We start from the raw sequence: 14691 nt of genomic DNA, 5'->3' as shown, positions 1-14691 counted from the left end.
TATTATAAATTTTAATTTTTTTCTAGCAATAATTTTCTATTTAATTATATTTTCTATCCATTAAAATTATTATTACTAATAATAATACTAATAAAATTTACTACTATTTATTAAAATTGATATTTTTCATGGGGCTTATAGGTGGTGGTTAAAGTTTTTGTGTAAGGGGAAATTAGGATTTCTGGAGGTAGGAGATGATGATGACGTGTCAAGGATGATGTGTCACTAATTACATAACTGGACATTTGACCATTAATGATTTAAATGACGTTTGTAAAAAAAACAAAATTAAACACAAATCTTTAGGACTACATGGAACGTTTTAAAAAAATTAGAACCATTTCAAAAAAAAAAACTGACAAATTGGAATTAAAAATGATATTAAACTTTTTTTATGTTAAAAATACATAAATCCACTTACCCACATTAACGTATTCTACAATTACAATGTGTCACATCATTTAGAAAAAAGATATCATCATGCCACCACGTGAATGTATTTTTAAAGTTATTTAACCAATTTAATGCTAAGAATCCAATTGATATAATTTTTCATAACTACGAACCTTATTAAAAAAAATAAGTAAGAACTAATTTGAAATTCAAACAAAAAAAAATAAGAATCTTCAAAATAATGAAACCATTAAAATAAAACTTAATTAAAATAAAATATTAGTTTCTTTTATATTCATGAAACTCTTATTATGAGTAGATGATAAAAAGATCACAAAATGATAAAAGAATTTTATTATAGAGAAAGAAATCACAATTTAAGATTTTTGTAAATCCTTTAATTTCAATAATGGAATGTTTGTAAATCCTTTCATTTCAATAATGGAATGCAAACATGATCTATTTATTTATATTTCATTTTAAAAGTCTATAAATTATTTTTTTAATATCTATAAGTATTCATAAATATCTCCAAATTTTAAAAAATCCAAATATTAACGAGTAAACACTACGTGGTACCTGTCTGCTGTCATTCTAATTATATTTGGAAGAAAAATGAATTAAAACGAACGAATTATTCTCTATGCATTGACAACCAAAAAAGAAAGGAAAAATTGATGTAGCTAAACCCCTAAACCCTAAATTCCATTTATGATGTTATGTGATTGTTTGTCTCCTTGAAACGAAGGAGAGTTTAAAAAGAAAAAGATAATTTTTGAGTGAAGAAGAAAGTTCCAATGAATGTCACTCGTTCTGCTGTGATGCTTCATCTTCAAAACCCACCAATTCGCTACCAGTTCTTCTCCCACTTCCTCAAACCAACCTTCCCTTCTGTATTCAAACCTCGTCCATTCTCTCTAATCACTCCACGCCAAACACATGCTATACCCTTTGTTAATGCTGTTGCATCACCTTCATCATCACAAGCTTCCAATGGCAGAGACACTTTCTTTGCAGAAGAAAACGTTTCCTGGACTTCACTTGGTCTCTCTGATACCATTTCTAGAGCGCTCTCTGATATTGGCCTCAACAGACCCTCTCTCGTTCAGGTCCCTTCTCTTTTCCTCTCGCTGATACCTTATTTTTGTTTTCTTTTTTCTATCTGGACAAAATTCAAAAGCAGTTATTTGGGCGTTTTTGTCACTGTAATCCAACCAGGTTCACTGTAAAAATGTTGGCTTAGGTTACTGAGATGAAATTTCGATTCTGATTGGAGAAGAACACTGAAATCCCATTTCTATGTTTTGTCCTTTTTATTTATTGGGATGCCGGGGCTTATGATGTTTACATCATTGATTTCTGTTCAGGCTTCTTCAGTACCGTCTGTGATGTCAGGGAAGGATGCTGTTATTGCCGCGGAGACTGGGAGTGGTAAGACATACAGTTACCTAGTTCCTCTTATTGATAAGCTAAGGGATGCCCAGGAACGTTCTCTACATGCTATGTCTGATCAGGAGGTGACCCCGGCACAGAAAGTTCTGCTCATCCTTTGTCCGAATGTGCAACTTTGTGAGCAGGTAGTTAAGATGGCCAGCAGTCTACGTAGGGATGATGGTGAGGCGATAGTCAGTGTGGCTGCCATTTGTGGTAGGCAGGTAGTGATTGAGCAATATTTACGGTCATATGGAATTTGTAGCATGCTTTTCTTAAATTTTTAATAATAAGAATTATTTTGACCAGGGATGGCCAATTCGGGAACCTGATGTCATTGTGACAACACCTGCTGCCCTTCTGAATTATGTTGACCTTGATAGAACCCGCCGCATGCAATTTATGCGTGGTGTTAAATATGTGGTATGTTTCAGATCTCATGTTTGTTACGGTAAAAGATATATGAATTAAACTATGACTCTTCTTACATGTATGATTATTACTTGTATTTCTAACTGTCAGGTGTTTGATGAAGCCGATATGCTTCTATGTGGGAGCTTCCAGAATAAAGTAATCCGTTTGATAAATTTGCTCCGCTTTGATGAAAAGGTCTTGTCTCGATCAAAAAAATCAGTAGCAGAGTTTTCAACGAAAGATGAATCTTCCTTGTCATCAGAAGCTGCTTTTGAAGGCGAAGAGGAACTTCAAACTGAAGCCACCTTAGAAGAGGATGACACTGATAAAGAGGATGATATTGTTGATATTAATAATGAAGACACATCTGTTAAACAAAGAGACTGGAGGAGAGTGAGAAAAACTTATGAGCGTAGTAAACAGTATGTTTTTGTTGCTGCAACACTTCCAGTGAATGGAAAGAAGACAGCTGGAGGGATATTGAAACATATGTTTCCTGATGCTGAGTGGATTTGTGGAAACTATCTTCATTGCCACAATCCGAGGTTTTTTATTTTTGTGTTATTATCAATCACAGCATCTCATTTTTTGACATTGTTACTCAGCTGCTCCTGGTGAAACAGTGACATGTATTTTTCAAGAATTAGAGTAGGAAAATGATTAAATGTCTTAATGATGATTCTGTTGATTCTGAACTGGAGTTGAGAAAACCGGAATGTATGCGGTGAAAAGTATAAGTTAAAGACAACTATAATCAGAAATGGTAGGACTATTTTAATAAATCTAGTTTACTGCCTATTGGAATATTGGGATGAATTCCTAAGAAGTATGATCATTGGTGTACCTTCACATATAGTTTGGGTTTACTTCAATTGAATATCAGCAGACAGTGAAGAATTATTTTAGACATTTTAGCTTGTATAAACATGCAAAACAAATAGCTTTATTATTTCATAGCAAAAGCCTTTTGGGCTTGAATCATGAATGAGGCACTTTACCACTTTACTTTTGGGTAAAAGTCTATTTTTGTTATGAATAAAAAATTAATAACTCAGTTGTGGATGCATTGATGCCATAAATGCTTAAGTTATTAGACTGAGGCCAATAAGTGGTTTTATATTTCTATCCAATATTAGTGTATGGCTGGAAGATTGAAATGACTCCACTCAAGTGAATGGGAAAAATTTAGTTGTAAAAGGGTTACAGGAAAATGTAGTACTAGACAGGCCCTTAGACTAAAACGGGTTTGCAACTTAGGTTGTCGTCCCTGCCAACCTTTTGTTGAAAAGTCTATTTTCCCCATTTCTAAATTCTCTGTCTGGATTAGTTTCTCGTCTATGAAACAGAATTGAAAGGATGTCATTCTAATTAGCATTTGAGAGGTTATGAAATCATTCACTTATCCTCCTTGGTAGGGCATAATATATGGCTTCTTGAACACAAGATTTTTGGCCATTCTTTGTTGAAAAACATGTGAACTATATGCTCTGCATCTCTTTGAACTCGTTATTTTGAGATCCAACTAATTCTTTGGCCATGTTTTTTTTTTTTTAAAATATGATGTTATTTTTTTTTTCAATTTTCAGATTGGAGCAAAAATGGATAGAAGTTACCGTTGATACTCAAGTGGATGAACTCATAAAGGCTGTGAATCACAGTTTCAGATCTGAAGATTTGGTTAATGCTGGTGGCATTCACAGAACAATGGTGTTTGCAAATACTGTGGAGGCTGTTGAAGCTGTGGCAAAGATATTACTCCGATCTGGAATTGAATGTTCACGCTATCATAAGAATTGCACATTGGAGGAACGAGCACAGACCTTAGTTGATTTTCATGATAAAGGTGGTGTTCTTGTATGCACTGATGCTGCTGCTCGAGGTGTTGATATTCCAAATGTTTTACATGTTATTCAGGTATAGTTCACCTTTTACTCTAGTATAGTAGTTTCATGGTTCAATTATTTTATTCTGATAACAAAAACTGTTTATCCTAGGTTTCAAAACAAGCAAAATAAAAGAAGATTTCATTAGATATTAACTACGACGTGTTGATCAAATGAAGGTGTTACTACTATACGTGTTAGAAATTGGAAAGACTATGCATAAAACATTAGAATTCCAAAGTTTTTAATCCAATTAATGCTACACCATTTCCACGGGTGGTAATTTGTTTTGAAGATCAATTATTTGTCGTGTTAAGATTCACTTACAAGTTGCTAGGTATGGGTCTTGACTCTCACATTGGAAGTATGAGATTCAAGTGTGGGGTTCTATGTAGCCCAAATATGGATACGACACGGACACAGAGATACGGCTAAATTGAAAAAATATACGGGACATGGCGTTTATATACATATTAGTTTCAAATTGTCAACTAACACAAAAATGAACCTAATCTATCTTTCTAATATCCAAAAAGCAAAAAGTAGTGATCATATAAGATTTGTTCCTTACTTTTATAATCACAATAGAAACTTATGTAATAAGTTTACATGTTTGTGGGGTTTTTAGAAAATCATTGGATTTGTGGTTATTAACATTGTGTTAGAGTCATGTCAAAATCATGTCAAAGACAAAAAATTGTCTTTCAAATTGGACACTTTACTGATACATGTGTCGTACAAGTATCCTACGCATGTTGGTGTCCGATACGTGTTAGACACTGGACATGCAATTTATGAGACATGTTCGAGCTTCACACGTGGGGTTTGGCTTTTTGTGGTATGGTTGGTATCAAGGTTATGCAGCATGTCTCAGCTGCAAAATGAACAATGTTGTGATGCCAGCATGGCTGTGCTTGTTGGGACTAGTCAAAAGGTTAGCACACAGTCAGACCTGGGGGGCTCTGGGGCCGAGTTCTGGTGGGAGGTTAGGATCCAATTGTAAGACCCGGGTTCCACATTAGAATTGTGGGATTCTAGTTTGGGATCTATAAGACTTGGGCTCTCCAATTGCTATGACTAACTTGGTGGTGGGTTCACCAAAGGTTCTTATCAAATTGCTTCATCAAATAACACCAACAAATATCTATTTTTTGAGAATTAAAATTGTTAGAAAGCATCTCCTAGTTAGGGAAATATCTCATATATAGAGTTGTATTTCTAGGCTAAATCACTATTTTAGAATATGATTTGGTTTTATTGTGATTTGAAAGTTAGTTGATAAGGGTTTCCTTGTTTCATATAATTAGACAACGTTTCTAGTATTAGTCTGTATATAAATTCATCTTCCGAGGACCTTAATTCCTCAATCAATTCACGTATTCTGTCTCAAATAAATTATACATGAGCATATACAACCTATTCAAGTGGACCTCCAATATCTTCTGATTTCTGAGACTATGATAGAGGTATAAGGTCTATAAGATTATACTAGAAATTGTAATTCTGTATACTAGTAATTTAATGGTTTAGTCGATTGTCATCTTCCAATATTGATTAATTACTCTGAGAAGGAACATATTGTGATCAAATCGATTAAAGCATGATGACAGAGTGAGAAGATGTGATCCTGACATACTAAAAAGGCAGTAACAGAGTTAATGGATCTATTTTAGGCCTTAAAAGTCAAACTCCTTTAGGGAGCAAAAAAGAGTTGGCCAAATCAAATAAGAGGACTTGTTGGGAAATTTCTGAGTTTTGACTTTTGGTTTGGAACGAATACAGTCTGGGGATAAAGTGGTATTTTATACCACTAAAGTGCTTTTAAATTCATACAACTAATCAAGTGTAGCCTGAAAAGTTGAATTATCTTCCCTACTCTTCAGTCACTTATCTGGGTTACTTTATTTATTATGGGACTCTTAACTGAAACCATTACACTACCGTGCACGTATCTGTCTCTTTTATTTCCATCTTATGAACTCTGATTCTGCTATTATGACACTGCTTTTTACTGTATTGTTGTTTTTATTGTGTTTTATTATTATATAGAGATGTTCATTTGTAATGCGGTTCATGCATTTCAGGCAGATTTTGCTACTTCTGCTGTAGACTTTTTGCATAGGGTTGGTCGTACAGCTAGAGCTGGTCAAATTGGACTTGTTACTAGCATGTACACCGAATCCAACAGGGAACTTGTCGATGCAGTTCGTTGGGCAGAGAAACGTGGTCAACCTGTGGTAAATTTTAATATTCATTGGCCTTACACATGCAATGGAAAGCATACCAATTGAGGTTGTTCCAAGAAAAATAATTTTGTAATTGTAAAATTTGGTCTTGAGGTTCACAGTTGATGCTGGTCATGTATGATGCCGGAGCTAACTAAGGACATTTAACATCTTAACACATTATTCAAACACTATAAATCATTGATGAATTCCAATACTTGTGAGTAATAGTTGCCAATTTACCACAGGAAACCGCATTTAGCAGGAAAAGAAGCTTCCGCAACAAGCTCAAGAAGAGGGGTAAACTTTTAACACTTAGTCCTACAAAGTTTTAAAAGAAACATTCTATATGAATATGTATACCCTAATATTGATGATCAGCGAATATGTTTAAGTTTACGAGTAACAGAAAATGCCTTTGAATCTTGTCCCTATTGTCATCTTGTATTTGTAACAGGTACTAACAAAGTCAGAGATTCAACAACTATTAAAGAGAGGGCACTGGCATGAGAATACTAGAATGCATGTAAAACAGCATCCTCCAATGACAAGGTGAAGAACATTATGGGCCTCTGCATTTAAAAGGTATTAGTTGTTGTACCTACATGGCTCACAGTATATGACACTCATTTAACGGATCCTGCCATTTCCATGAAGCCGACTTCCGTATCAGAGTTATAATTAATGCAGACAAACTATTTTTGTAATCCCTTTTGTAGGTTTAATGAGCAGTGTCTTAACCAAACTTAGTTTCTGGAATGGCATTTTCCCATCATCTTTTAAGGTATCTAAAGTATGGAAAATATCCAATAGTGTGTCTGCATGTGTCCAAGTTCCTAGCAAAGTTCATGATTGTGGGAAACGTTTACAGGGGCTGTTGGTTTACCTTGGTTCCTATAATTTTTTTTTTCATGTAAATTGTGAGCGATTGTATTACTCTCCTTATTTTTTCCTCAGTACTTATAACTGTAGCTTAAAGATTCTAAGCAGCGAGACCTATCAAATACCACAGATTTGTTTACATGCATACATTGTTGATGGCATTTTAATAGACTCGGTTAATTGAAATTATCATATCTATGTTTTCGAGAGTTGAAGTTTGTATTTTTTGGAAATCGAAGATTGAGTGGTAAATATAACAATACTTTTGATACAAAAGTAGTTTCACATTCTGTCCATGTCGTTTTTGGATATTAAATTGTAAGGGTAATTTATTATTTGTGTTGGATAGAAAGCGAGGAATGTTCCTAAACTTAGTAATCCTTTCAATATCTTTTATATTGAAAATATTTTTATACTTCCTTAAGGTATGATGAAAAATGTAACTCATTTTATGATTTTCTTTCTTATAAGTAGATATTTCATTTTTATAACATTTTATTCCTATAAATCAAGATTAAAATTAAGGAAGTTATAACTATATATGTCGTACAGTTATACAAATTTATAATTTAGTTAATAAAATATGTTCATCTCAACAAATATTAATGATTTTGTAATTATAAAAAACTTCAATATTTCATATTTGTAGGACTGCTCATATTTGTATGGGTGTTTGGAAATTACTTTCTATGTAAAATTTAATGTGGATGGTAACACCAAAGGGTGTATTAGTTTTGTTGAATGTGTAGATATTTTTAGAAGTATGCTATTATTAGAGGTTTAACTTCATTATGGTTGGAAAATAACTTAATGTTGATTATTTATATTCAAAGGTTTCCCATATCTTTTATGAAGGAAAAAAAAATGTACTAATAAATTACCTAGTTCAATGTAAAGTCTAAATGAAAATTAATCAAAAACTTTTCTCATGTCTTAGTTAAGAACTTTCTAGAAATAGGTTTAATTTATCTGAATATATGTTTTCTCTGTATTATTTTTTCAATATTTCTTAAAAGAAAGCATATACAAATGTTAAAAGATGAGGCATCAATCTACTTTGAATATCATATTTTCTCATAGTAATAATCTCTCGAGAAATTAAGGGGAAAAAGGGATTTATAGATTGCAGCTTTTAAAAATGATGAAAATAATATTTTTTTTAAACGACTCCACTGGGGATCGAACCCAGAATCTCTGGTTCCGTAGACCAGCGCCTTATCCATTGGGCCATGGAGTCTTGTATGATATAGGGTTTATAAGTAAATATTTACCAAAGATATTTTTAAGGTGACCCTTCATATGACTTGATTGTGTTGTTAGCATTTTTGCTATCAATAAAAGAATTGGGCAATGGATGCATACATATTCATGAATATGTCGTAATTTTTCTTAATAATTGACTGCTATGAGTTACTTTGATTAGTTTATAATTTGATGTGATCAAAGTGATTTTGTTTGACAAGTTTATTTATTTTTCTCCTTTTTTAATTTCTTTTCATAATCTATTTCAAGTAGTTTATGACTTAGTTTAAGCTTGTAATATTTTTTTTTTCACTTTAATCGTTGTAGATTTGCTCGATTTTTTTTTTCTATTTTTCAATTTTAAGCTTTCGACATTCATCAATTAACTTAAGATATTCTTAACTTTATATCTGTATATTTTCAATTAATTATCAATTTTCAACTAACCTATTGATTAGTTTTTATCAAAGATGCTATTAAGAGTATACTTCCTCCTTCTCAATTCTTTTTCTTTTTAAGAATAATTCACACTGGTCAATAATATCTAATAAATGTAAATTTGAATTATTCTTTATTTAATAGCATATGTCCTTATAATTAGTAATAATAACTTGAAATGTTTAGTTATCCCAACTAATTCCAATAATAATAATAATAGTAATTGTGAACTACTATTTGTCATTAATTTTATATTTTTGTTGTGTAATCAATTTGGTCTCATCCACCTTATTTAAAATGTAATTAATTCTTTTGTAATTAGATATAATAATTACAAAAGTATGAAATATAGTAATTAGATATAAAATAGTATTAAGATTTTGGTGTTTTGTTTGTGTACGTGTTGGTTATGATATAATAGTTATGTTATTTTTTTCATTTTATTTTTTTAATAAGTGTAACATATGTTTGGTATGTTTGTTGGATTGTGATATGTGTGTAGTGTTACCAATGAGATGTGTTGGCTTGTTGATAGAAAGGTAATCTAGGGTTGAAGGGATGCGAGTTCAATTTTTAGGGAGAAAAATTTAAGAAAAACTTACAGTTTTAATTGTATTTTTGATCTAGGGACAAAATGGTCTTTTTACCTTTATTAATTAGTGTAGAAATTAAGTTAAGGGGTGTAAAAAGTAAAAACATGCAAATAAAATTAAAATAATCTTAAAGTTTAAAATGGATTACGTGAATCTTGAAAAGACTGGGTAATTGTTGATATTTAAAAAGTAGTTGAGAGAAAATAGGAGAGGAAATCTCGGTAGAATTTAGAGATTAAGTTAGATATTTTAATAAAACTAAAAAGATAAAGATAGAGTAGAAAAAGATAAAACGGAGAAAAGGAAAAAGGATATGTATATATTGTACCCTAAACCTAAAACGAAAAGTGAGAGCGATATGGAGAGAGAGATGTTTTCTGAGAGAGAAGAGAAAGAGCTGCAGAAAACCTTAGTGCAAATGTAGATTGATGGTGGTTTGGAGTTGTAGATAAAACTTTAAGATTGACCAATGTATGATGAAGCTTACCTTTGTTTGTTTTCTTGTTTGTTTGTATGATGAATAATGTTTTCCTTTGATTATTTTGAATGGTAATGTTGTTTTGATGGATGTGTATATGAGAATATGTTTTGCATGGTGATAGGGTTATACATGTTTGTGTTCGGTTTTTCCTATGAAAGTATGTATGGATTTGTTGGGTTATCCTACGATAATATGTATTGATGCTAAGGGAGGAAAAATGTATGTTGATGGGGGGTATTACTATACAAATATACGTGGTAAAGAGTGATATGATTATCATATACAATATGATGGGTTTATTTGGGTTCTAATATGCATAATGGTGAGTTTTGGATTATTCAAGTGATGTAATGTATGCATTAGGGTCTGATAATTAGGGTATATGAGATTTGAATACATGCATGATGTATTGGGTATGTTCTCTCGTGGTCTAAGATTGATGTAAGTGTGTTTTGAACACATGAATTTTATCCAGGATGTGGTTTAATTCGACAATAATCGATTATCACTAGTTATAATTGATTATGTGCACATTGGTTTTGAGTTTTGTCTCGAGAATAATAGATTATTTGGGATGATAACCGATTATCCTTTCACGTGTGATGAATCTAGAAATTTGACGTGTTAAAGTCACTAGAATAATCATTTATCATAAGTGATAATCAATTATCATAGATTATTTTTGGGTAATTGTGAACTTTTTGGGAATAATCAATTATCCTAGTGCATTTTTGTTAAAAGTGGAGAAATTGATAAAGAATGGATGTGAACTAGGCTTGAGGAGCTGTAAAACGTGGTGATAATTAGAGAATGAGATTAATTATTATGTTTAACATCAATTTTTATTTGTGTTTGAGATTGGAGTATGAGTAAGTGTTGGGGTGTACCTGAGTGTGTGGTTGATGAGCATAAGAATGAGCGATAAGTCTACTTTTTGTACGTAGTAAATCCTGAGACTATCTGTGGATAACAAATCCCTTTAGCCTTGTGTGCGAAAAGAGAGGAGTGTTCGGGTATTGAACCTTCCTTGTGTGAGGATGATGGTGTTTTCTTTGTCCTTGTGTGAGAGGAAGACATGTTCTTTAACTGGATTGGGACTACTCGAGCAGATCTATAGCGAAGGCTACATATGGCCTATAGGGGAGCCTACAGGTGGATGAGGTAGGGTACATGAGTGTGACTGATTCTTTCCACTATGATGTTTATGGAATTGTGGAGGCTCATGGTGATGTTCATGATGGGGTTAATCATGATGGTGGTACACGCACTAGTGTAGAAAGGGCTTTAGACGTCTGTTATTTTGGGCTTTTAACGTCACTTCCACAACCGACGTCTATACGGGTGACGTTAATGGGACGTCAAAATTCCAAATAACCGACGTTTATTTAGACGTCCGTTCATGCCATCCCCGATGTCTAATGTTACTATATAGACGTCGGTCTAGGCCTCAACCGACGTCTAATGGAACTATATAGACGTCTGCCTATGCCTTAACCGACGTTTACAGGAATATATATAGAGGTCGAACAAGACAGTAACCGACGTCTATGGTCACTATAGACGTCCGACATAGCATTAACTGACGTCTAATATAGCGGTTGTGTTTTAGTGTAGTTTTGATCCTGTCTTTTGATAGCTTAGTACCACACTCTCCCTTCGCTAGCTTCCCCACCAAAAAAGCTTGTGCCTTTTGCATCTCTTTTGACATTTCAACCCAAAACAGAACCTGGGTCCATGCCTAGTTCCCATTCAACCGCAAAAGGAAAAAAATTACGGTGACACGAACTAGACAAGGACCCAAGTTCCATTTTGGGTCGAAACGCCATAAAACATCCAAAAGACGCCGCTTTTCTTGTGAGGAAGCTAGCAATGGGAGAATGTGATACTACGATACCCAAAGAGAGGATCAAAACTGCACTAAAGCACAACAATTACACATTTTAATCGGTTAATAAATGATAAACAATCAAGACACCATTTTAATCGGACTAAAACAAAGTTTAAATGGTTGAAATAAAAAAAAAAAAAAACACACCTATAATGCAATACCGAGAGAGAGATAAAAGGAGAGGAAGAAGAAGATTCTGCGTGTAACTGCGAGAGAGAGAAAAGGAGAGGAGGAAGAAGATTATGTGCGAGTAACTGCGAGTTTGCGGTTTATTTAAGTTGAATTTATGCGTCGGTCATCGTACCAACTGACGTCTATAGACGTCGGCTACATGACTAATCTGACGTCCAAGAGACCTTTCACCTGCCTTTTTCAGACCATTTAGACGTCAGATGCAGGGGGAGTTGACGTCTAAAGCACTGAACGAAGTGACTTTTCAGTAACCGATCAGCCTAGTTGACGACGGGGACTTGGGGGGTCGACGTCTATGTACATCGATCCTGAACAAAGGGACGTTTATTTTCCTGCGGGGTAGGTGAATCACATTAATTGCAGTCATATAGACGTCGATCCTGTACCGAGTGACGTCTACGTGCCTGCGAGGTAGTTGAATCGCATTAATTGCAAGAAGTTAGATGTCGAGCCCCCCGTAACCGACGTCTATATAGTTGAAATAGACTGACTCGTCACCTAGTCAGGGCCATGGACGTTTTTTTAGGGTGAAACGGACGTCTACACTATCGTAGACATCGGTTTACAGGACGACCGATGTCTATATGGCCAACTTATTTACGAAAATGCCACCGGTCAGTCATATACGTCTCGCCACTTCATAACCAACGTCTAAGGGGTGACGTTAATTAACGATTTTGCACGACGTGTTAAAGATCAGAAGAAGGATGATGCTCCAGAGGATGCTATGTTGATAGTGATGGTATCATGTGGTGTAGTTAGCATAGGTGTTGTTGAGAGGATAAACGATTAATATATGTTTATGATGTTCATGATGACATCGATGACCGAGGTTCGATGATCGAGTAATTTAAGATGATTGAATTGTTTGTGTTTGATTATTCTTGATATAATCAATATGTATGTATCTATCTTGTTTTTATGATTATTTTATCGGTAGCTTACTCCATACGTGCTTATGTTGTGTGTTTGTGAATGAAATTATTAATGATGATCGTATGCATATGTTTCAGAAGTATAATAAACTTGAGAGATGACAGAAGATAAACTTGAAAATTTTTATTTAAAGTTTTGAAGTTATTTTATTTTCTTCTATACTTTTATTATTTTTTAATAATATAATTAGATAAAACTTATGTTTTGAATAAATTATACACACTTAAATATTAAGGTTTTTAAAAAATATATTTCTACACTGTAATAATTAAAATTTATCGATGTAATAATCCGTCACACTCAAATTCTGAATTTGAGATCTTACACTACTATTTGTATTTCATAAATAAAAAACAGTCATTACTCTCTAAGATAGATTAATGAATAAAATAAATTAAGAGATATTTTGAAAAGAGATATAATTAAGAAAAAAAAATTTTGAAAAATCTTCAATTCTAACCTATATTGAATGACTGATTACACAGGTATATAATAAAAATAAGATCACAGTTTTTAAGAAAGAAATTATTACTCATGCATGTCATTGGAAATATGATTTCTGGTGGTGTACAGGGTTGATTAAATCAATAACATTAAATGCCATTTTCAGACTCAATTATATATAGTCAATGGATAATAAATACTTCATCCGTTCAATTCTTTAATGTCAGTTAAATTTTTAAATTTTTGTACCTAAAACCTAAAAAATACTATTTTTATTTTGTAACATTTGGCTTTAACGTTTGATCAAACATAATAATAAAAACATTGATTTTTATAATTTTTAAAAATATTTTTATTATTTAGATAAAAAGTGTGACATCCCAAATATATTATAAAAATAATCATATAATATAAGCGTCTACATGTTATAATAAAAGACAACAGTTAAGAGTGAACTTGAAAATAGATACAAGATTACAATCATCTATAAAAGAGGACAAAATTTAAAAGTTAAGCATACTATCGAATAATGCATTCAAAATGACATAAGTTCAAGGAAGAAATCCTAAGAAGACTAAACTACAACATCAGCATCCTCTAGTACTTGCTCTAGAGGTACCTCCTCAACATCTGCTCACATCCAAGTGGATGATCATCGCAAAGGAAAAACATACACAAGCAACACACAACACAGAAACAATGGTGAGCTAGATGAACAAGCAACATACATTTAGCACAATCGACCAATATCATCATGTTTATTTACATATAAAGAGAACAATCAAAGCATACAATTCAAACCATGCACAAAGTACTCAACACGACTCATCTGGATTTGTATAACTGTCGAACTATTGGTCGTCTTTGCACTTGCATAGTTCAGTTGGCCCTCCCCAACACTATGCAAGGTAAATCCTCATACTAGTCTATGTCTAAACTCTAAGACTATAGACGAGGACCTCTCTCTACTCTCACAACTCACACTGTTATTCTCTATTTGAGCATGAACAATACTTTGAGTGTAGGGATAAACTTACCATTTCAAAGCTCCATACAATTATACAAGACAACAACACAATCTCTACAACCACCTTCAATCATCTCACCGTAAGATGTCCAATTCATACTCAATTGCTATCATCTTGATTCACAATTATATTCTTTCAAACCACACAAGTCTAATATGTAAACATGACACTCTGCCAAGCAAACAACATAATCGATTATCATATGTAATAATCGATATTTA

General features: G+C 33.0%; 1 protein-coding gene and 1 non-coding gene across 3 annotated transcripts; one reads left to right on the top strand and one right to left on the bottom strand.

The window, feature by feature from the left end:
* The first annotated feature begins 1054 nt into the window (after nt 1–1054).
* LOC106769279 (DEAD-box ATP-dependent RNA helicase 22) lies at nt 1055–7374 on the top strand. Of its 2 annotated transcripts, XR_001376317.2 has the most exons (9): nt 1055–1502; nt 1761–2048; nt 2134–2247; nt 2347–2783; nt 3825–4152; nt 6206–6358; nt 6595–6646; nt 6804–6931; nt 7066–7374. XR_001376317.2 is itself a non-coding variant. In XM_014654828.2 (8 exons), the coding sequence occupies exons 1-8, from the start codon at nt 1191–1193 to the stop codon at nt 6854–6856; spliced, it is 1737 nt and encodes a 578-aa protein (XP_014510314.1). In that variant the 5' UTR covers nt 1055–1190; the 3' UTR covers nt 6857–7374. The 2 variants fall into 2 exon arrangements, 1 of the variants encoding a protein (XP_014510314.1); XM_014654828.2 differs by having other exon boundaries at nt 6804–7374.
* Nucleotides 7375–8392: 1018 nt separating this feature from the next.
* Nucleotides 8393–8465, bottom strand: TRNAR-ACG. The gene has a single exon. It is a non-coding gene; the product is annotated as a tRNA-Arg (tRNA).
* Nucleotides 8466–14691: the final 6226 nt, after the last annotated feature.

The sequence above is a fragment of the Vigna radiata genome, chromosome 7, assembly GCF_000741045.1.
Source record: "Vigna radiata var. radiata cultivar VC1973A chromosome 7, Vradiata_ver6, whole genome shotgun sequence".
Taxonomy (NCBI): Eukaryota; Viridiplantae; Streptophyta; class Magnoliopsida; order Fabales; family Fabaceae; genus Vigna; species Vigna radiata.
The sequence above is the reverse complement of the archived record's forward strand: the minus strand, read 5'-3'. Positions and strand labels throughout refer to the sequence as shown.

Excerpts from the sequence above, each read along its gene's own strand:
- LOC106769279 (XM_014654828.2), top strand. The coding sequence starts at position 1,191 with ATGAATGTCACTCGTTCTGCTGTGATGCTTCATCTTCAAAACCCACCA. Across the intron at positions 2,049-2,133 it reads CTGCCATTTGTGGTAGGCAG|GGATGGCCAATTCGGGAACC; the intron begins GTAGTGATTGAG and ends TATTTTGACCAG. Across the intron at positions 4,153-6,205 it reads ATGTTTTACATGTTATTCAG|GCAGATTTTGCTACTTCTGC; the intron begins GTATAGTTCACC and ends CATGCATTTCAG.